General features: G+C 40.3%; 8 protein-coding genes and 1 non-coding gene across 12 annotated transcripts; 4 read left to right on the forward strand and 5 right to left on the reverse strand.

The window, feature by feature from the left end:
• Nucleotides 1-188: 188 nt before the first annotated feature.
• On the reverse strand, nt 189-619 carry LOC105271331 (histone H3). The gene has a single exon (XM_011312808.1). The coding sequence runs from the start codon at nt 597-599 to the stop codon at nt 189-191; it is 411 nt and encodes a 136-aa protein (XP_011311110.1). The 5' UTR covers nt 600-619.
• Nucleotides 620-835: 216 nt separating this feature from the next.
• LOC105271354 (histone H4) lies at nt 836-1,462 on the forward strand. Its single transcript, XM_011312865.1, has one exon. The coding sequence runs from the start codon at nt 873-875 to the stop codon at nt 1,182-1,184; it is 312 nt and encodes a 103-aa protein (XP_011311167.1). The 5' UTR covers nt 836-872; the 3' UTR covers nt 1,185-1,462.
• LOC105271341 (nuclear receptor coactivator 5-like) lies at nt 1,098-6,002 on the forward strand. Of its 3 annotated transcripts, none has more exons than XM_011312843.1 (4): nt 1,098-1,179; nt 2,265-3,537; nt 3,743-4,159; nt 4,764-5,301. In XM_011312843.1, the coding sequence occupies exons 2-4, from the start codon at nt 2,289-2,291 to the stop codon at nt 4,958-4,960; spliced, it is 1,863 nt and encodes a 620-aa protein (XP_011311145.1). In that variant the 5' UTR covers nt 1,098-1,179; nt 2,265-2,288; the 3' UTR covers nt 4,961-5,301. The 3 variants fall into 3 exon arrangements, with proteins under 3 accessions (XP_011311145.1, XP_011311153.1, XP_011311137.1); XM_011312851.1 differs by lacking the exons at nt 1,098-1,179; nt 4,764-5,301 and adding exons at nt 1,862-2,149; nt 5,917-6,002; XM_011312835.1 differs by lacking the exon at nt 1,098-1,179 and adding an exon at nt 1,863-2,149.
• TRNAQ-CUG (transfer RNA glutamine (anticodon CUG)) lies at nt 1,479-1,550 on the forward strand. The gene has a single exon. It is a non-coding gene; the product is annotated as a tRNA-Gln (tRNA).
• On the reverse strand, nt 5,418-8,712 carry LOC105271337 (SET and MYND domain-containing protein 4-like). The gene is made up of 6 exons (XM_011312820.1): nt 8,205-8,712; nt 7,734-8,122; nt 7,420-7,664; nt 6,702-6,988; nt 6,356-6,639; nt 5,418-6,249 (listed from the first exon to the last, which is right to left on the reverse strand). Exons 1-6 carry the CDS (start codon nt 8,389-8,391, stop codon nt 5,749-5,751), a joined length of 1,893 nt encoding a protein of 630 aa, XP_011311122.1. The 5' UTR covers nt 8,392-8,712; the 3' UTR covers nt 5,418-5,748.
• Nucleotides 8,713-9,280: 568 nt separating this feature from the next.
• On the reverse strand, nt 9,281-10,139 carry Pfdn4 (prefoldin subunit 4). The gene is made up of 4 exons (XM_011312878.1): nt 10,001-10,139; nt 9,810-9,914; nt 9,615-9,731; nt 9,281-9,481 (listed from the first exon to the last, which is right to left on the reverse strand). Exons 1-4 carry the CDS (start codon nt 10,037-10,039, stop codon nt 9,329-9,331), a joined length of 414 nt encoding a protein of 137 aa, XP_011311180.1. The 5' UTR covers nt 10,040-10,139; the 3' UTR covers nt 9,281-9,328.
• Nucleotides 10,140-10,209: 70 nt separating this feature from the next.
• Nucleotides 10,210-12,138, reverse strand: LOC105271368 (THUMP domain-containing protein 1 homolog). The gene is made up of 4 exons (XM_011312890.1): nt 11,686-12,138; nt 11,240-11,604; nt 10,856-11,100; nt 10,210-10,779 (listed from the first exon to the last, which is right to left on the reverse strand). The coding sequence occupies exons 2-4, from the start codon at nt 11,534-11,536 to the stop codon at nt 10,452-10,454; spliced, it is 870 nt and encodes a 289-aa protein (XP_011311192.1). The 5' UTR covers nt 11,537-11,604; nt 11,686-12,138; the 3' UTR covers nt 10,210-10,451.
• Nucleotides 12,139-12,929: 791 nt separating this feature from the next.
• On the reverse strand, nt 12,930-18,007 carry LOC105271387 (mediator complex subunit 26). The gene is made up of 4 exons (XM_011312920.1): nt 17,174-18,007; nt 15,875-15,949; nt 15,310-15,591; nt 12,930-14,897 (listed from the first exon to the last, which is right to left on the reverse strand). The coding sequence occupies exons 1-4, from the start codon at nt 17,234-17,236 to the stop codon at nt 13,866-13,868; spliced, it is 1,452 nt and encodes a 483-aa protein (XP_011311222.1). The 5' UTR covers nt 17,237-18,007; the 3' UTR covers nt 12,930-13,865.
• Nucleotides 16,891-20,261, forward strand: ohgt (ohgata). 2 transcript variants are annotated; one of them, XM_011312900.1, is made up of 6 exons: nt 16,891-17,040; nt 18,022-18,298; nt 18,450-18,505; nt 18,564-18,893; nt 19,144-19,745; nt 19,829-20,261. In XM_011312900.1, the coding sequence occupies exons 1-6, from the start codon at nt 16,930-16,932 to the stop codon at nt 20,034-20,036; spliced, it is 1,584 nt and encodes a 527-aa protein (XP_011311202.1). In that variant the 5' UTR covers nt 16,891-16,929; the 3' UTR covers nt 20,037-20,261. The 2 variants fall into 2 exon arrangements, with proteins under 2 accessions (XP_011311202.1, XP_011311211.1); XM_011312909.1 differs by having other exon boundaries at nt 16,959-17,040; nt 18,134-18,298.
• The last annotated feature ends 48 nt before the right edge of the window (nt 20,262-20,309 follow it).

Genomic DNA, 20,309 nt, shown 5'->3' on the forward strand with positions numbered 1-20,309 from the left:
TTGTTGATCCTCATATTTCGCATGTGCTAGTCTCTCGGAGGTCGCGACTGTATTTGTCTGTAAACTTTTTATTGCAAGCCACGGCAGACACGGAAAATTTAATGAATTATCGAAATTGTAAATCCCACATTGGAGAGCATATATGGCCCTGAAAAGGGCCGATTATTTTCAATGTAAACTGAAATAATTTAAGCTCTCTCTCCTCGGATGCGTCGAGCTAGCTGGATGTCCTTGGGCATGATGGTGACTCGCTTGGCATGAATAGCGCAAAGATTGGTGTCTTCGAAAAGACCAACGAGATAAGCTTCGCTGGCTTCTTGAAGAGCCATCACAGCAGAACTCTGGAATCGAAGATCGGTCTTGAAGTCCTGGGCAATCTCACGAACAAGTCGTTGAAAAGGCAGTTTGCGGATGAGCAATTCTGTGCTCTTCTGGTAACGGCGAATCTCACGGAGTGCAACTGTTCCCGGCCTGTAGCGATGGGGCTTTTTAACTCCTCCAGTTGCTGGCGCGCTCTTACGTGCGGCCTTGGTAGCTAGCTGTTTTCTCGGTGCTTTCCCGCCGGTTGACTTTCGAGCTGTCTGCTTAGTACGAGCCATTGCGTCTCCAATTAGTAAGGATGCTGCTTCGGTGGATGAGAAAAAATTGTGCTCCGTACTGCGATGTTCCTCAATATATCACCCAGCGACACATTCCCATTGGCTCTCAGCGTGGTAGAGGGGGTAAACCTGGACCTGTCTCATGATTGGCTCAATCTGAGGTAGTGGGGGGTTACTGTACCAGGAGTCTATAAAACTGCGCACACTCAAATTTTTAGCATCATTCCAGCGAGGAACTCTCCAGTGGAACATTCTCTACATAAAGTAACTACAATGACTGGTCGTGGAAAGGGAGGAAAAGGATTGGGAAAAGGAGGAGCCAAGCGCCATCGAAAAGTTCTTCGTGACAACATCCAAGGCATTACTAAACCAGCTATTCGTCGTTTGGCTCGCCGAGGAGGTGTTAAACGTATTTCGGGATTGATTTATGAAGAGACTCGTGGTGTTCTCAAGGTCTTTCTGGAGAATGTCATCCGTGATGCTGTTACCTATACTGAACACGCCAAGAGGAAGACTGTCACAGCTATGGATGTCGTCTACGCACTGAAACGTCAAGGACGCACTCTTTACGGATTTGGAGGTTAAAATTTATGCAGTCTATCTACATCGGCCCTTTTCAGGGCCACAATATGTTTTTGGCGAAGATTATTCGATTTCTCCTATTCCTTAAATATCCCGATCCTCATTTTAGTCGCATGAAATTTCAATTCTATTCATACAATTATTAAATAAAATTATTCATAACGGGATATTGAATTGCGAAATGAGAAAACGAACAGTCAAATTAATTTATGGATATAATGATTCGGTTATTTTAGCATGCATTTTTGATATTTCTTTTCATTAAGTACCAAGACCGAAATGTTAACCTTCATCCAAGGTTCCATGGTGTAATGGTTAGCACTCTGGACTCTGAATCCAGCGATCCGAGTTCAAATCTCGGTGGGACCTTTATTTTTTTTTCTTCCAATTGACACATTAAAATCATAAGGCTAAACTTTTTCAAGTCAGACACGACAAACATGGCAAATCAACCTCAATCAAAAATGAGCAACTTCTTTGCAATAATTATAAAATGATAAGTGAATCGATTGGAATATCAAAGTTAAAAAATCTATATAATTGAAACACACAATTGAAGCCTTTTTTTACTTTCAATCAAGAAAATCAATTGAAGAAATCAAAAGAGAATATTAGACGCCACACGATCGGCAACACTCGTAAATCGGTTCGACACCATTTCTTTGCCTTTTCGATTCTCAGCCTTATCGGAATCTCTCATAATTAACACCAATTAAAGTGTCAGAAAGGCTTTTCCAATTATCTTATTTCTCCCAAATTACACTCTTTGATCGTTGCAACATAATTATTGTAATTAATTTTAACATCCCCTTTAACCTCCGGCGGAGGGATACACCTGTCTCGGCAATGCGCATGCGCGAGTAATAGTGTGGAAAAGTTAGTTAGAATTCTCGATTGCCAATAAACTCTACAAAACCATCTCCAAGGGGTAAAGTGTGAGTTGGAGGTGTTTAAAACCAGTGTCAAAGGTAAAATTCATTTAGACCTTGCCTTCCATTCTTTTAAGAGACTCCACTCCACTTTTTCCTCCACGAACTCCAGTTAACCTCTGAATGCTCAATTTAACGATTCCTTTCTCCCCAGGATAAACAAACAATCCGAGAAAAAATGAGTGCACGATTGCTGAAAGACCCCAGCACAGCGAATTGTCGTATATTCATTGGCAATCTCCAGACCGACGAGATGACGAAGATGGAGTTGGAGGAGCACTTCTCCAAGTACGGACAAGTAATTGGTGCCCTGATGAATCGAGGTTTTGGGTTTGTCCAATTTGAGAACGAGGAGTCGGCTCAGGCTGCCATCAGGAACGAGGCAGGACAGATGCTCAAAGGACGACGAATTGACGTGAAGCCTGCGAAGAAAGACGGCAACTCCTCCTTCAGTAATCAGCAGTTTCCCAACAGAAGTCAACCCCAACGTAACATGAGCTTTCCCCCAGGACAAAGTTTCACTCCATCTCAATCCTTTAGCAGCTCAACTCCTCAAAACACCTCCTTCAACAATTCAAACCAGCAGAACAGCTCGTTCAATAGCTCAAATCAGCAAAATAGCTCCTTCGAGGATCCTCCGAAGTCCTCTGATAACCCTCCCCAGCGAGACTTCACTGAGGACCAGGAGGACGACCTAGAGGATGACCAGAAGTTTTCTGAAAATCAGAATAACAACTTCACTCAGGATAAGGACGACGAGTTCCCGCAGCACCAGAATAGATCCGAGGAGTCCGGTGGCAACTCCAATGGCTCCAACGCTAACAGCGGACCCAATAATAATCAGGGCAAAGCCAACAATCAGAATCGCCCCGGGAACAATCAGAATCAGAATCAAAATCAGAACAAGAACCAGAACAATCAGGGTGGCAACCAGACAAGAACAAGAGGCAGTCGTGGTGGAAAGAACAGGAATAAAAATCGAGACAACCTGGGGAATAATTTCAGGGATCGGAGTCCACTGAATCGTGGGAGAGAGGAAATGACGAGGGAGTGGGAGATGAACAAAATGAGGACTGGATTTGGGCCCAGGGACTACAACGAGCCAAGATTCGATGATCGATTCAGGGATATGATGCCTGGACCCAATGTCAGGCCCATGGGCCATCCAGACTATCCGCCTGCTGAGAAAAATGATTGCGAGATCATTGTCGTTCACAAGAGCTTGACTGAATACGCTGAGGCCATCGAGGCTCGACTCAAAAAAATGGGACTCACTGTTGATCTTCTGTTTCCTAATGAGGAGGTGTCACTCAGTCGTGTCCTAGGGAATATCGCCAATCGGGGATGCTTGTATGCTGTCGTTGTTGTGCCAATCAACCTTGAACATCACTCGTTGACACTCAATATTCTTCATGGACTTCCTCAAGGTAATTGTTTTTCTTTTCATTATTCTATCCATTAGAAAAAAATCGTCATAATTAATTTTTTTTGCTATTCATCTTGTTTCATTTATTGTTCATATTTTAAATATTCAAATATTAATGAAGGATTTCAATTGTCCAAAACGTTTCAAAAATAATTCGTGATATCCTCCCCATTTGCATAATAGAAAACAAAAATTATTGTTTTCAGAGCACAGAAATATGCCCGTGGAGGACGCCCTGAACCTGATCAGCCGTGACTTCAGTAATTATAAATCAGGTGGGCGTGGAGTTCCCCTGAACACTCCATTCACCAGTGATCGCCATCCAGACGCCATTCAGGTGCTACTGAACATGCTCGCGGACAATCACCAGCTGACAGTTCTCCAGTACGATAGAGTTCTCAAGTACCTGGAGATAAAACGCGAGGAGCAGGTTCAGGTGGAGTTGGGGGACGCCAAGGACATGCCTGGAGGTACAATGGGAGTCAGTGACCCCAAACAAGCGGAATTGCAGTCGAGGATATTGAATATTCTCAACAGTAACCGACCAAATGCCAATGCACCAGCTCCCAGCCCAGTACCAGCCCCAGCTCCAGTTCCAGTCCCACCAGCAACATGGGCCGCAGGTAAAACACTTGGATCTCATTCCTGAATTTATTCAGCCTCACAAATCAACTTTAAACAATTTGCGAAAGATTTTAGATGATTTTAGGGAATGATTTTAACAATTTCCAATGCATGACACTATTTCACTGAAATATCTGGCACATTCGCTGGACAATTCTGTTGAATCCCTACTGAAATATTCAGTAAAAAATGTTTTATTGAATTCCGAAGGGATTTTGTTTGGAGATTTCCCACTGGAGGACGAGTTCCTGGCGCCGTGCGCCTCGCGTTCTTTAATTTAAAAGAAAACGTTTTGGTTTTTATTCCGGATCTGATGCATTACTTTTGCACATTTTCGCCGAGTCGCGGTATCGACACGCGATGGAATTCTCAACCAGACGATTTTTCCGTTATCGCGTGATATTATTTCATTTACTCGGGAATTATCGCCCGGAGAAAACGTGCGATTGAACCGCTCGCGGGTGATTAAAATTAATTAAAGAATAAAGTGGTGACAAAAAGGTACAGAATACAACTATAAATCTTAAAGAATATCAGAGATAATATTGAATAATGAAAAGAAATGGACGTTTTCATCCTATTATTTTATCCTATTACTGGCAGACACGTCAACAACATCGACATCATCAACATCTGGAACTGGAGTGACTCCATCTCCACTTCTCAACGATCCAACTGTGCAGAAAGCACTCGACAGTCTTCTCCAGGGAAATCTCCTCAAGAGCATTGGAGATCCGCAGTCGACGACTTCATCTGCACAACCACTTTTTGCTGCATTCCCCAATATAAATCGTCTTTAAATTATTTTTACTATTCATTAAGAATTATTTCCTCAGCTTATTCGTTTATTCAATTATTATCAATCTCAATGAATACTGTATTCATTTTTTACGTGTAGGAGATAGTCAGAATTAAATAAAATCTTGATTGTATCGCCTCCATTGATAGAAAAATGGAAAAAATGTTATTTCCACTGATTAAATTCGGATCAAATCAGTCAATATTTAATTCACGTGTGAAAAAATTGTAAAAAACTAAATGGATTAAATTAGGAGGGAATTCAACGTTCGAAAAAATCAAATTTAAAGAACAAAATCAGAAGGGAAATAGTCGGAATAATTATGAATTATCGATTGATCCTTTCACACGTGTGAGATTATTTAATTTTCCACATCATTTCGAGACTGAATATACGAAATCATTTCAGATTCTGAAACATTTCAATGACTTGAAAACAGTTCAATTACGAGTAATACGTAAAAACGTGAAATTACGTTTTATTCTCAATTAATTGGTGCCCACAGGTCCCATCTAGAATATTATTTCCTAAACAATTTCCTTTAACGTGTACAATGTATTCAATTCAATCACGATGTATGTAATATTTGAGTATCAATAAATCGAAGAAAAAAAAAACTTCCAATCTCTCCCACGTCATCGAAGACTCCTGAAGCCTCTAGGGATCTAAAAACCACAAGAAAGTGTTGAATCTGAATCGTCAAAATCCGTGAGAAAAGCAAAAAAGCGAAAAAAAATGTGAAGGCCTTGTAAATTGAGAAGATATCGAAGAGTAGCGAATAAGCGATGATTAACGACTTCTGTGTAATTTACCCAAGTAGAAACTCCTGAGGTACTGAACTCCATGTAAAATCTCTTCGCATGGCATCTTAACGTCAGCATGGAGGATGCAAAGCACCTCCCTGACAGCCTCAATGTCGTATTTATTTGCCAGTAATCTCTGTTTGTATGGTTTCAGGCGTTGAACGAGTTTTTTGTCCTTGGTGATGGAACCCACATGATTTTTCAGGATCTCATCGTACGTGGGCCAATCGTTGATGCATGCTGGGCATTCGCAGTCGAAGAAGTACTCATCGAGAAGTTTCTCTTTTCTCTTTGCCAGTGGCATGTAGGAGTAGTCAGCACCGTATCCTGTGAATATCTGATCCCCAGGATGGATGGGCTCCATTGCACGAGTTATCATGGTGAGTCCTTCAAAATGTCTGAAGGTATTTGGAGCACACGAGTGATTGTACAGGCTGTGGGTCACGTACAGCCCTGAGCCGGACTTCACTCCTGGTTCAGGCTGAATCTAAAAACAATTATGATCATATCAACTAGACTCAATAAGCGCTGAAGTCTAAACTAGATAAAACATACTCCAAATTCTCCCCATATCTTTTAAAAGTAAAATTTACTGAAAAACAGTTAGAGGAGGTGATGACACAGGCCCTGAGCATCAAACTCCCACAAAACTTGATGTCCGGATATTTAGTGATGTCTCTGAGTTCATTCCACTTGTACTTCCTCCCAAAAAAACCAGTCTGAGTTGCCAAAAGCATCGCACCAAGTGCAGAAACACATGCGAATGCACTAATTCCAATAATAGGTCTTGTAATCATATTTGTTGCTAAACTCAGAGCTGATCTGGGACTGGTGCTCTCCAGAACTCCCAAATCAGTGAAGCCAGCAGTTCTGTCATCTGGCAGGTGGCAAAAACAAATATTATACAGTCGATTAATAAATTAAAAAGGCGTAAGTCACCTGGATTCATTTCAGCATTCTTCATGTCACTCCTCAACTCGTCAATTCTCTTTCCATTCAATGTTGCAGGCATCAGCATTCTGATTATCTTCATCACCATTCGCACCTTGTCCTCGTCGACGTTCAGGAGATTCACCAGTCCTGACAGCACTGGGCACTCCATCTTGTGGGCCCAGTCCCAATCCTCTGTTCTGCATTTTTCTGAACAGTATTGAGAGATTGGGCACTCAGGACAGGGCAAGAGGACGTAGCAGCGCTCCAGGCAGTGGTGACAGTGTGTGTAGAACCTTCATTTAGAAAATTCATTTTTTGTGGTTTGACCATTCAACTCGAGCTCCAGGAGCTCAACTGAGGGATGAGTTGGAGGAAAATTTAATTTATTGTCAATGTTTTAAACTCCTATTTTGTTAATTAGATATTTTCAAGTAAGTCGTTACGAATACTTGTTATGATAAAATATTTTTAAGATGTTCTCTTAATGAAATATATCAGATCAGTTATTAATTATAAGTTTTAGTATCTTGAATTATTGTAAACAATGCTTGAACCTCTCCTGAACTCCCAGAATTTCCTCGAAATCCCTAGGCGATTAAAACAAAAAATGTTCTGTAATTTACTAAAATATTTCTGGGAATCAACAGAATTTTTAGGGATCTGCCAGGACAAATTTTGAATTGATCGAAATTATTGATTGCCCTATAAATTCAGAACCTCTCACTTGTCCCTGTAGATGACCCAGGAGAATGGTCTCTCCATCGTGAGGATGTCCCCAGGCTTGAACTCCTTTGTGGCCATGAGATGTCTCCCATACTTCTTAGAGAATGAAATTTCCACTCCATCACTATTAGCTGGAGCCTCTTTGCTGGGTCCATGAGGAAAAGACATGTATTCAGGATGCAGAAGGTACCTGGGCTTGACAAAAGTCCCTGAGGCCTCTCCAGAAACCGAAATCTCCTTGGGCACCTGAAGGCACCAAAAAAAAAATCATCACGAGCTAGAATTCCAGTGGAAGTCCATCAATTTTTTCCATACATGTATGTCGAGGGATTTCTTAGGAGCTTCCGCCTCTTCAACTGAAATCAGAGGAAACCTCTTCTTCTGGGTGGAGTCAACTTGAGTGAACGGGCAGTCTTCCAGATCATCATCAAGGTCTGTGGATTTTTCATTCAATAATTTCGCGAGCTCTGCCATGGCCTTGAGCCCGCGCTCCTCCAGCCTCTTCCGCTTTTCCTCGGGGTACTCGAGGTCTAGGGCCTCTTTCACGTCCATTATACACTCTTTATACATTTTCTTACGATAAAGCGCTGCAGAGCGATTCGCGTGGGCATACGCCATCTGCTCATTCGATTTTGCGTATGCCAAACTCTTCGTGTACGTTTCGATGGCTTTTACATCGTCTCCAGCGACGAAATACTCGTTTCCTGGAGAAAAAAATCCCTCGGAAAATTTGAAATTTCACAATTTAATGGAAAATTTTTCGGCAATTATTTTCTTACACGTTACCTTCCTCTCGATATTTCATCGACGTTTCGTCATTCTTCTTATCAATCCGTAGCGCCGGCATCTGTGATTTTGCCATATTCTCCAGGATATGACCCACTAGACTCTCACATTCCGCCTGGAGACCGTACCCCACGTGAGATTTGCATTTCGATTTCATCATAAGAATCAAGTCCCTGGCCAAATCCATTTTACCGAATTATTACCAAAATCTCAAATTATCGAATAGTTCCGTTAATAAATTAACACCCTCGAATAATAAAACGAATTATCACTCGCCGATCGATTTCGATTGATCCCAATAATTACGTATAAATAATTTATCGCGTGATCACTTTAATGATTTAAATTGAAAGGGGAATTTCTCGCAGGAGATGGATTAATGTAAATCTTTAATTGGGGGTTGAAATAATTTAGTAAAGACTGAACTGTTGTGAAGAGACTGACGAGCATTGAAGCCGGTGTTCGGTAAGTCTCAGTACGAGACACTTGAACTCACTGAGGTGATGACTAAAATTATCCACGAATGGCCGTTATAAGCCGTACCTAGACATTTTTCGAAGGATTGACAAGCCTCACGTGCCATCATCAATGATCCAATCGTCACTACTTCCCAGGGATAATTTTCCTGTCATTGGGAAAATCTCAGGAAATCCCTGATAATTTAACATTAAAAAAAAATTAGAAATAAGACCTCCAGGTCATAATTAACATCCAATAATAGTTTTCGGTGGTTCTATGTTTGTCGGTATTTTTTATTCTGAAGAGTTGATTCTCATTTGGCAAAGGCTCAAACTACCCGGGAAAATTTAGAATCGACGCCTCGATTTTTTATTCTATTCGAATCGATAAAATCAAATAATCGATAAATTTTAAAAACCAATGCTTTCTCCAAAAATTCCATCAATTATTTGAAAAATCTGAAGGAATATTTGAAGATTCTTTTGAGATTCGATTAATCTTTTCTGGAAGAGAGATTTTTATTCATTTTTAATGAATCAATAGAAAATTCCAGTCTAGTATATAAAAATTTATTGAAATATTTGACGTGTGAGAGCGGGGAAATATGAAGTGGAGAGTTGCATGATGAAATAAAGCGTTTCAGTTTTTATTTATTAAATTATAACTCAATCCTCATCAGTCTCCAGGTTAATGTGACTCCCGAATTTCGCGTAGAGCTGGGCCTTGAGATCTGTCATGATTGTCTTTAAATCGGAGCACTTGCTCTCCAATTCCGATATTTCCGCGAGTTTTTTCTCTTTAGCCTCTTCCAAGGTTTTCTACAACAAAAAGAGAAATGAAAAGTAATTTATTTTTTTTTTAACCGAGGGTTCTGGCCAAGAGAAGCTTTTTTATGAATATCTCGGTTATCTAGTTTGATATCATTAAAAATCGCTAGAAAAAAAATCGAACCTGTGTTTTTTCGAGATCCTGATTAACGAAAAGATCTCCAATCCTGTAAGGGATCTTGGCATCATCATCCATCAGTGCGAGTTCGTCACAGGCATCCTCCAGATTTTTCAAATCATTCTAAAGATACGAAGAAGATGAATCATGACCATTTATGGTAAGAACACAAAAATACGTGACATTTCACGAGTATTTCACCTGTCTGATCTTTAATTCTTCTTTCAGATCGTCCATCTGTGCATTTTGCTTGGCAAATCTGTTTATTTTCTGCTGATCTTCATAAGAAATGTGAATGTCAGAGTCCTGGGGTGAGAAATAAGAGGTTAGAGTGAATTTTCAGAGAATTTTTACTAAAAAACTATAATTTTGAGGAATTTTTTATTACACACCGGTTGGAAAGCTCCTTGGGCTTTTGCTCCTCCTGCCATTTGTCCTAATTACTTCAATTACACCTTTTTCTGTGGTAATTATAGAAATTTCGATGAGAAATTGTCGGTTTTTCCGGGCTCGTTTGGAGTTCCAGGAATAACTGCCAGAGGCGTGAGTGTCGAAATAATTATTATCGTGTGGAGAAATAATTTTTTTACTCATTATGTCATTATGAATCAAATATTATCTTTATTAGTCTTTCGTCAGCTCTTAGTACAAGAATCAACTCGTAAATTAGCAAAAATACTGGTCCTCAGAAAAAGAAACAAATTAGAGCGAAAATAAAACATAAATTCTTATTTTTTCACGAGTACGACGAATTTAAACGAAAAATAAAAATTATTCAGAGGACTTGGACAGTTTATGTTCTCAAAAATAGAAAAAATAGAAAAATAGAACGATAAATAAAAATTATTTAATCTCCAGGGCTTCGTCATCAGCTTTGAGAACCTCTGGAGGTTCTTCTTCTTTTTCCTCAGTAATTTCTTCTTTCGCCTCAGTCTCATTCTTAACTTTCTCCCCTTCTTCTTTTACCACACAAATTTCTGTCAAATTGTATTTCCTGTACTTGAAGTACTCTGGGGCAATTGACAGGAGACAGTGTCCTCTAATAATCTCCACAACAAGAGCAATCTCAGGATTTTTCAGATCTGCTTTGTTCCCTGGATTTTTCTCTGCTATCAGAGCTGCCAGGGCCTCGATTACGTCGTTCCTCTGCACTGAATTATTGTAGTGTCGGCTGCAATTCGAGTTATTTATCAGATAGAATGTACGAGAAAAATTATGCAATTTGCTGTGATCATCTGGATAATTACTTGAAGACAATAGCAAAAGTCTTGGGCTCTTGCACGAAGTATTTGTCGATTAAATCATTGGCTTTTGCCTTGATATCTTCGATATTGGCTTTGCAAATGCCCAAGACTGGAATAAGTCTCAGTATAAATCTACTCCGAGGCTCTTTAGTCTCGTCCAGGTGATGGATTATCCTCGTGGCGAGCTCCAGAGGATCTGCCAGTGTTGAACGCATGAAGATGACGTTCTTAACTCCAGTGTCAATGTACTGTCAATAATTCAATCAAATTAATTAACCAATCACTTTCTAGATGTAAATAGAAGCAAAACAATGAAGAAATATAAAATTATGGAACAAATGAATAACAGTTGTAATTGAATGATGAATTATCGAGTTCTGTCCTCACTTGGAAGTTCTTTTCGTTGGGTTTTTTGCCTTGTGCACTGAGTGCCTGGATTTCCTTGTTCAGGGCATCAGAAATGTCCTCGTCCTCCACATTTTCATCGACAGTCTCGGGTTTTTCTGGCACTGAATTTTTTTCACTGCAAAATGACTCGAGGAGTCTGTAGGCATCTCTGATGCACTCTTTCTCCTTAAAATTGCAAGTGCACAGAAATCCAGTCATACCCACGTCGATGTACAATTGCTTAGACTTCTTCTGACACCCCCAGGACTTATTCCATTTCCTCTTCTTGTCTTCCATCGTTATAATTCAATTAAAATTTCGAGTCAATTAATTCACAGTCACATGAATTTTTGGGGTTAGAAATTCTAGGAATGTAAACAAAATTTGAAATTAATTCAAGGGCATGCAATTTGTTTAAAATGGGAAAATCTGTTAATATTTAATACATTTATATAAATATTCATCTGTGTTTATTTATAAAGTATTTATTTTGGGAAAACTTAGAAGGTAGGAGATTTAGCGAGAGAATAATTGAGAAATACAAATAACTTTATTTTTTTTTCCTTTTCCGCGTTCATGACTGAAACGCGTTACACCGTCACAAACGTATTTATATATTTGAATGAATCTCATTATTCACATGAATTCAAACGATTCAAACGCATTTTACGGACATTTGGCGTTTATCTGATTTTTCATCCGCTGATATTTCTTTTTTGTTTAATACACTTTCAACACGTGCGCACAAAATAATTTTCATATGGGACACTTTTTCAGTCTTTCATTTGCTGTTGATCCTCCGAGTCATTGTTTCCTACGTACTCTTGAAATGATAATAATCAGCCGACGCGAATAATGCGATTAAAAAAAATTGATAATGGATATTTATTTTTTTTTTGGTTTTGTATTTTTCATTGCGTTTATATTAAAATCTTTGAAAATTCCTTTTCTGGAACAAAAATCGAATAATTTTACAAGTGCAAAATATAATTTATTTTTTTATACTTAGTGTGGACCATTTGACAGAGGGAAAGTGGAGAAAACTCCCAAGTTTATTTATCTTAACTGTTTTTTTTTTTCATTTTTCGCTCTTTTCTCGAATGATTTTGCAGAAGTTAATGAACTTTTGGATTGTTCATCATCGAGATATATTCCACTGAATCACAGATGACAGAGTGATGATGAGAGAAAACAAAACGCTCGATGAACATAGAAACAATGAAAAGGCACCTCAATTAATTTCAAATGTACCAGAATTTTGCATTCAACCACAAAATTCACCGATTGGTACGATCCGCTTCAGTAAGAATATAAAAACCGTACGCACGTTCCCCAAAATTTTTATTCATCCTGTTTCCCCATAATTACAATTGTCTCATTAAATCGGTACCAAAAACCTACAATAACAACTCCCTAATCTTATAAGCAAGTTTTCGCCGAATATCTCTGCATCCGACGGAGATATCAAAATTTGTATAATAACATTTCTTGTAGTCCGCATTAAAGTCCACAAAATCAGTTCTAACGAAGTTATCGCTATCTCCTCCAGATCCAGAGATATCCCTCGAAAACTTGACAAGTATGAGTCGTTACTTTTTAGTTTTTTGCTACCGAAATTTTATAAATTCTCGTGAATTTTTTTACATATTGTCCGAGCCGAAAGGAGAAAAATAACTGAAAAAAAAAATACTTCTGTTCACCACAGCTTCTATTCTCAGTCACACTTCACATTTGTTGGACAATTTACAATTGCAACCTTCATCATTATTCCTGATGGGATCGAAAAATTGATCGCCCAAATCCCCTCGGTAACGAATTCAATGTCTCTCCATTCCTTATTATACATCATCTATTTACAGTTACGACTATTCCAGGAAAAAAAAAACTCAATGAACAATAATTCTCTTTTCAATCACTGAATTGATTAAGTAATAATAATTGAAAAAGAAAACCTCAAATTAATCATTTTTACGCTAAACCAAGTGCTAACAAGGCAATTGCCCTGGTCCTGGAGTTCCATTTAATTTTTTTATTCAACAACTCATTTTCCAGTGCAAATCGACGACATTCTCTCACTTCCCATTGCCTGATAATCAGAACTCGAGCGATCGCATAAATAATTCAAAAAACGACCAACGGAAGACATGGGAGAATGACAAAATAAGAGCCCCAACGACTGCTCGAGTTCTGATAATTCCAGAAAAGAAAAAAAAATAAGAAAAAAAAAGAAACAAGTGGCTGCAGCTTTGATACACCTGTCATTCCACGTGGATACGTCTCTGGTTTTTAATATCCGTGCCCGGGGCAATTAAAAAGACTTCTTCAACCTATTCTCAATAATTCAGTAATTCATTGCATTTTTCGAGGCCAGTTTTTAGCTGATACTCATTAACTGAATGAAGATATCGAAATTTTCGCGAATACATTTTCCCTTTAAAAAAAGGAGAGCTATGAAAAAGGGATCGACGAAAATTTCTGTATCTTCCTTGGTCTCCAAGATATTCTCAAAAAACTGATCCGAAAGAAAAAAATGGGAGACAGATATTTTCCGGAGAATCGGTAGACCACAGACATATCCCCTGGATAATTGACCAATTGAATTTTCCACCAGCTGTAAAGCCCTTAATTAATCAATGATAACGTAAGGCAATATGTGGAGGATTTGGCCGTCATAGCTTGGCCTAGCTAACATCTCATGCCACTCCTTAAACTCTCTATCAGGATCATTACTCCTTCTGCGAAAATTCGATATCCTCTTAATATCACATGCGTCGTCCCTCCCCTGGGAATTAACTCTGATCTGATAATTGCCATTGAGTCCCTCGACGCACTGCTGATGCAGCCTGTCAACGTCATCCTGATTGACATCCCTTTTGGCTGGACTATCAGGCTCCTCATCATCACTCCACCTTATGGTGTCATGATTAATAGGTGGTAGCTTAGCTAGAATTTCCTCAACAGTAAGATCACGTTGTCCACCATCCAAATGATTATCCTCAACGCCATCCACATCGTCTCCATTCTTCTTCCCCAAATTAGTCAATTTATTTCGATTATTCCTGGTATAAGTGACGTCCTCAGAGCCCCTGAGTATCTCCTCAGTTGTTGGTGGCTCAGTAGCTCTGGTACAGGTGCCAGCGCCTGTTGACCCTCTGGCCTGCAAATCCGCCAACAACTCCTGGGTTGTTTTCAACTTTGGATTACGTGATATACTAGCCAATTTCTCCTTGACTCGATCCTGCTGCTGCTGTTGGCTCTTCATTGATTTACTTCCCTTCTTTCGTCCACGTTTTTTCGGCCCAACGCCAGTGTCCAGGCTACTGTCGTCCGGTATCAGTGAATCAACACCTGGATCTATTGGCGATGGGCTAGGCACTTGCGAGTTATCTGTTATATTAGTATTTATGCTCTCACCGTTTATCCGGGCTTTCTTAATTGTATGCTCGTCCTTCGTCGGGCTCAGGACGTCTGTATCGTCTTTTCGTAGACGTTTGTTTGAGCTGTGGGTGCGTGGCACTGCGTCCAGCGATGGATTCTGTGATGTTGCTGATAATTTTGGGGATATCGTTTGATTCAGCCGGTGATTATGGTGCTTAGGGGGTGTTGGATTTGGTGAGCGCGACTGCTCGCTCGTCAGGGACAGCGCTGGACTCAGCACCTGGAGATTTTCATTTTTTAAATAGTTTTGTCGTTTATAAATTGTGATTAGAGTCTTCAGTCATAAAACTATTTCTCATGGCGATAGATTGACATTTTATCGAATTTAGTTGAGAAATTTCGAGTGAATGGGGAAGAGGAAAGTATCGACTTCGAGGGCTGTTTTTTTTTATGTTAAGAACCAGAGACTTGAGTTTTTGTCGATACTTTCACTAATTCATTGCGTCATTTTCCCGAAAACCTCGTGGGCCTTGATTTCGTCGTTTGAGGGAATTAAGTGCAATCCTGATGAAACTCTAATAGGCATTGACAGGATAGATTAGATATTTTTACTACTCAACTAAAAATGGAATTTAATTGGTTTTCAATTTTTAAGGGATAAGTTTAATTAATTGATTGATGATTTCTCATACTTTCAACGCTGTTCCATCTCGTAGAAGTGGACTCTGTGGTTTAAAAATTCTACTCCCAGGTGGACTACGAGACTTGGGCAAAATCCGCACCCCTGGGCTCTGTGGTTTCGTTCCATTTATTCCCTGGACCCCAGCTACTGGTGCTGGTACTTGTGACGACGAATTGGTGGGCGGTAGGACCATTTCTCGCCATCTCCGCACCAAATCCTTAGCACGTTTAGCCAGTGCGTCATTTGTCGTTTGCCTCCGTAGTTCATTAATGTGTTTTCCCAGTCGTGTACTCTACATCAGTCATAATCATTCATAACTAAATCGTCAATGAATGACTAAAAAGGTAAACATCTCAAGTCAATTCCAATTCCGTCAATAACTCGAAATCTAACGCAGGTTGCGAAATTTTTGTGAGAACCTTTTTCGTAGATTTTTATTCGGTCTACAAAAAAGATTATAATCAAAATTGCTCTAGCTTCGTTAGTTTCGGAGATATAGCGGTTTTTGGAAACTCAAGGAAGAGGCACATGACTTGAATCGTTTTAATGAGTTTCTGGTCATTTGTGGGGATTACCTCGAGCACTTCTTTGGTGATTGTCGTCTTTTCCAGGGCTGTGATGACATCCACGACTGCGCCCATATCGACGACCTGAAATATCACGTACACCTCATCATCTAGTCCATTTTCTTAATGAGCTATTAGAATTATTTCATTTCTCTAAATCTCAGAGTTGGAGAGTTCTAGGAGACGACTTCCTCTGGAGCAAAGACTCCAACAGAATCCCTCCCAAAACTCCAAAAAATGATGAATATCCTCCTGATAAAAAACTTTATCCAAAAAAACGACAACAAAATCAACAAAAATTCCCCTACACCAATCAACATACGACAGACTAAAACAGACAGTTCAATCGTGTCAAAACATTTATAACTAAAGAATTCATTCCCCAGTCGAGGGTATTCTGAGTCCATTGCAAAGAGGAACAACTTTGCATAAAAAAAAATATGTCTCCATTTTCCTCTCCCTTCCCTCCCCCAAACCCAATTCCCCATCAAATTATTCAAAGGCAAACCAATAACTTCAATTTCTCCTGTTCAACAGAAAACAACCCAAACCTGAGAAATCATCCCAAAAAACAATTACCCCACCAAAAACTCCCAAGAGTCATTCAACTTTGAAATCCACTGAAATCAGTCTTTTCCCATAAACAAATACTCTAAAAAACTATTTCATCGTGTCTGAACCCTCATCCAGGGCCCAAGTATCAGCTAAATTCCCAAAATCCCTGAAATTCATAATGAAATTATCGAGAAAACCGCATACACGAGGTGACACGTCCCAAACCGAGTGCTCCCCAAAAATCACCCCAAATACCCTGGATACCCCCCAAAAAAATTCCCCCTCAACGAATAATAAAATAACATCAACTTAAAAATATCCAGTTAATCCTGAAAATACAAATTTCATCATCATCTCGATCTCGACGTCGTGGTCGCCATTCTTCCCGTTCCCCAACACACACCCACGCAACATCATGCACATGAATGAATTTCCCCACGTTAATCACGTGTGTGTGTGACCAACTGGTCGCACGTTAACACCAACACAAATTCAAATGTCACGATAGTATGGAGTTGAGGCTACGGAGACGAGTAAACGAGAGTGGCACGATAGCCGTTTGCCTGTACGGACGGCGGAATTGTCGGGCTTTAGTCGGTGAAAACACACACTTTTCGAACGTAAGTCGGGGGGGTTATGTATCACCGATTATTCATTACATCCCAATAATCGAGAAAAAAAATATATACAAACCCCCATTCGTCGTTTAAAAAAAAGCCCCCCCAACCCGGTTTTGATTGATAAATTACTTACATTGTACTCCTTATCAATCGAGTTCAACAATTTTTGGGTGAGCTCGGTGCAATGCTGCTGCATCGGTAGAGAGCTCACTTTTATTTATTTGGGGGGGTTGGGCCCACAACTGTGCTCCTGGTACTTATTATTTTCAAAATGATTATCTGACAAATGATTTACTCGGTGTGATGGGGAGTTTGTCTTGTTTACAGGGGCTGAGCTTTATGGTGGGTGAGCTGTTTTGGGGGTGATTTTTCTTATTTTTCGTGGTGATATTTATGATTTTTGCCTCTTGTTTAGACGGTTTTTTTGGAATAATTGCGAGTTATCGTTCTCAGCATTTAAGAACCGTCGCACACGAGTTGTAGCGCACGAATGCGAGGGCGAGAACGCACTGGCAATGGCGACGAAGAAGGTACTGGCATTGGCCCCTTCGCTCGCGTGCCCTCCCTGCCTCCCAAGTGCCTCCTACATCCGAAACATACAGTCCTTCGTCCCCTCTGTCTCTCATTTACGTATGTTCGACACTTTACGCCGCATTTCGGCTCTCTACGTATCCCCACTACCCGCCTGTCGGTTGTTATCGTCAGTCTCCGCCGGTCTCCGCTCGTGTCCGTTTACCTCCGCCAATCCGCGGGAGATACGACGGAAATACAAATTCTCTTGGTTCCCGGAATTCTATTGGTTTTCATCGTTAATACCCGTCGTTCATTAGTCGAATCGGTTTTTACGGAATTCTTTGTCGATCGAACATTGAGAATTCAATTTTTCGGTTTTAGGGACGAGTCGAACGGTCGACATATCGACATATCACAGTATCGAGATAATGTCGTATCGATTAATCGCAATGTCGAAATATCGAGTAGAGTTTTCAGATTGTTGGAGATTGTTTCGTACCCCCACCTCTGGATGCGCGAAACAGATTGGGATTTCGAGGGATTTCGACGGATTTGAAGGTGTTGGGGACTTATTTTTCAGGAGGACTGGGGACTGGGGAGGTTTTGGAGTTTTTGGGGATTATTGTGGAGAAAGTGATTGTTCAGTGGTTAAGGGGGCTTTCATCGTTGGTTGCTGATTTTCGCGCAACGATGGATGCCGAGGTTGCACCCGGGGATGGGGATGATGGAGTCGAGGAGATCGAAGGTAGGAATTTATTCTTCTCTTTTCGTTTAGGGGTTAATTTCAATCATGAACATTAAGAATAATGACAAATAAATAATGTTTGTGAACAACAATGTTCTTTTCTTTATTTAAATAAGAAAGAAGGTTCAGAGTTCAATTTTTGTATTTACAGACTCCCCTGGAGCCCCTGAAAATACATTCGACATGACTCTCGCCACTTCGCACTCAGTAAGTCGATAAATCCATCGAAAGATCCAGACGATGTTAATAATCTCGATAAAAACAGTATCTAGGTAACGATCTCGAAGTTTTACGAGGCAGAACTCTCCTGGACAACGGAATTTACGTGGATCTGCCGCTTCTCGCGGAAAAATCGGTAGTTCTCTTCCCAGGACAGACACTACCGATAATGGAATATGATATCAGAACGATTGAGATGTTGAGGAAATGCATAAAAAAAGACAGGACATTTGGTGTCGCCTGCTTGAGGTATGATCGAGGATTTCCCATCGGTACAACTGCCGAAATTTACGAATATTCCGAGAACACGGGATCCGATGGGGTCCGGGTCAAAGCCAAAGGCAGGCAGAGGTTCAGGATTCTCCGAATACGAAGTGTGAGCACCAATTAACCCTCACATTAATTTAATTAATTTAAATGAATAAAATTAATTGCATCTCATAATTAGAATTTGAACGTTAAAATCTCAACTAATTATTTCTAATATTTAAATAGTCAATATTGTTAATGTGATGATAAATATTAAAACTCTCAGAAAGATGGCGATTTAGCGAAGGGTAAAGTGTTTATCGTTCCTGATCTCTTGGTAATAACCCCTCATTAAAATCGAAACATTGAAATTGCAGTCATCAGGACGGATTTCCGCAGACGTAAAAATTCTACCTGAGACGGAACTGAGTCCGCCCTTCCACGAAGACCGTCTGGCGTGTCTGGATCGTCTCCGGGTAATTCCCAAGAATGAAAAGGACGCAAAAGATCAGGACAAAGTGGCTAAACTGGAGTCAGTACTGACACCGTGGCCAGCATGGGTCTATCACCAGTACAATCCCCGTCGTCTGGCGATGAAAATCCATCACTACCTGCGTTTCGTGCGTTCCAGGGGCATCAACATACCCTCTGACCCCACGGAGTTATCCTTCTGGGTCGCACAGAATCTCATAATGAAGGACAAAGTGAAAATTTCACTCCTGGAGATGGATTGCGCCATTCAGAGGCTTCAGGTCGAGGCTAAATTACTCGCAAAACTCCAGGAGAAGTTGTTCGTCTGTTCGGATTGTCGGACGGTTATTGCAAAACAGGCGGACGTCTTCCCCATGAATACTGAGGGCATCCAGAGTGCGTATTGCAATCCTGCTGGGGCTATTCATGAAACTGTGACACTCCATCGAGCTCGGGAACTCGTACTCAGGCCTGATCCACCGTCTACTGAGTGCAGTTGGTTCCCTGGGTCAGTTTATCTCCAATTCGCATGAATAATTTGGAAGACCATCAAGATTTTTCCCTGCGATATTCATTCTGTGAAAATTACAGATACGCATGGACAATCGCCAATTGTGCGCACTGTGGGTACCACAAGGGCTGGAAATTCACAGCAACGCGATCGGACTTGACTCCAAAATCCTTCTGGGGTCTCACCCGAGCTGGACTCGTCTGGGGAGACTCGGAACTACCCGACGACGAGGACGACGAAGAAGACTGCGACGACTCCTCTGGAATTTTCGATCTCGAGGGGGGATAACACATTAACTTACCTTTCCTATTTTTGTCACGAGACAATAATCTTTAAAAAAATGCCGCCTTTCTCGGATTGAATCGATTCATTCCCTCCCTCAATCCACATTACTGTGGATTCTCATAATTTCCAAAATCATGGAGATCTGATGAGACAAATTTTCATAATCATCACATTTGGAAAATTGACAGGTCAATTGGCAAAATGCAGTGGTTTAATTCCGATCCTGAATATTTCCGTTCTCAAAATTTACTGAACACCAGAACCAATGGAATTGGA

This window comes from Fopius arisanus, unplaced genomic scaffold (genome assembly GCF_000806365.1).
Source record: "Fopius arisanus strain USDA-PBARC FA_bdor unplaced genomic scaffold, ASM80636v1 scaffold00004, whole genome shotgun sequence".
NCBI lineage: Eukaryota > Metazoa > Arthropoda > Insecta > Hymenoptera > Braconidae > Fopius > Fopius arisanus.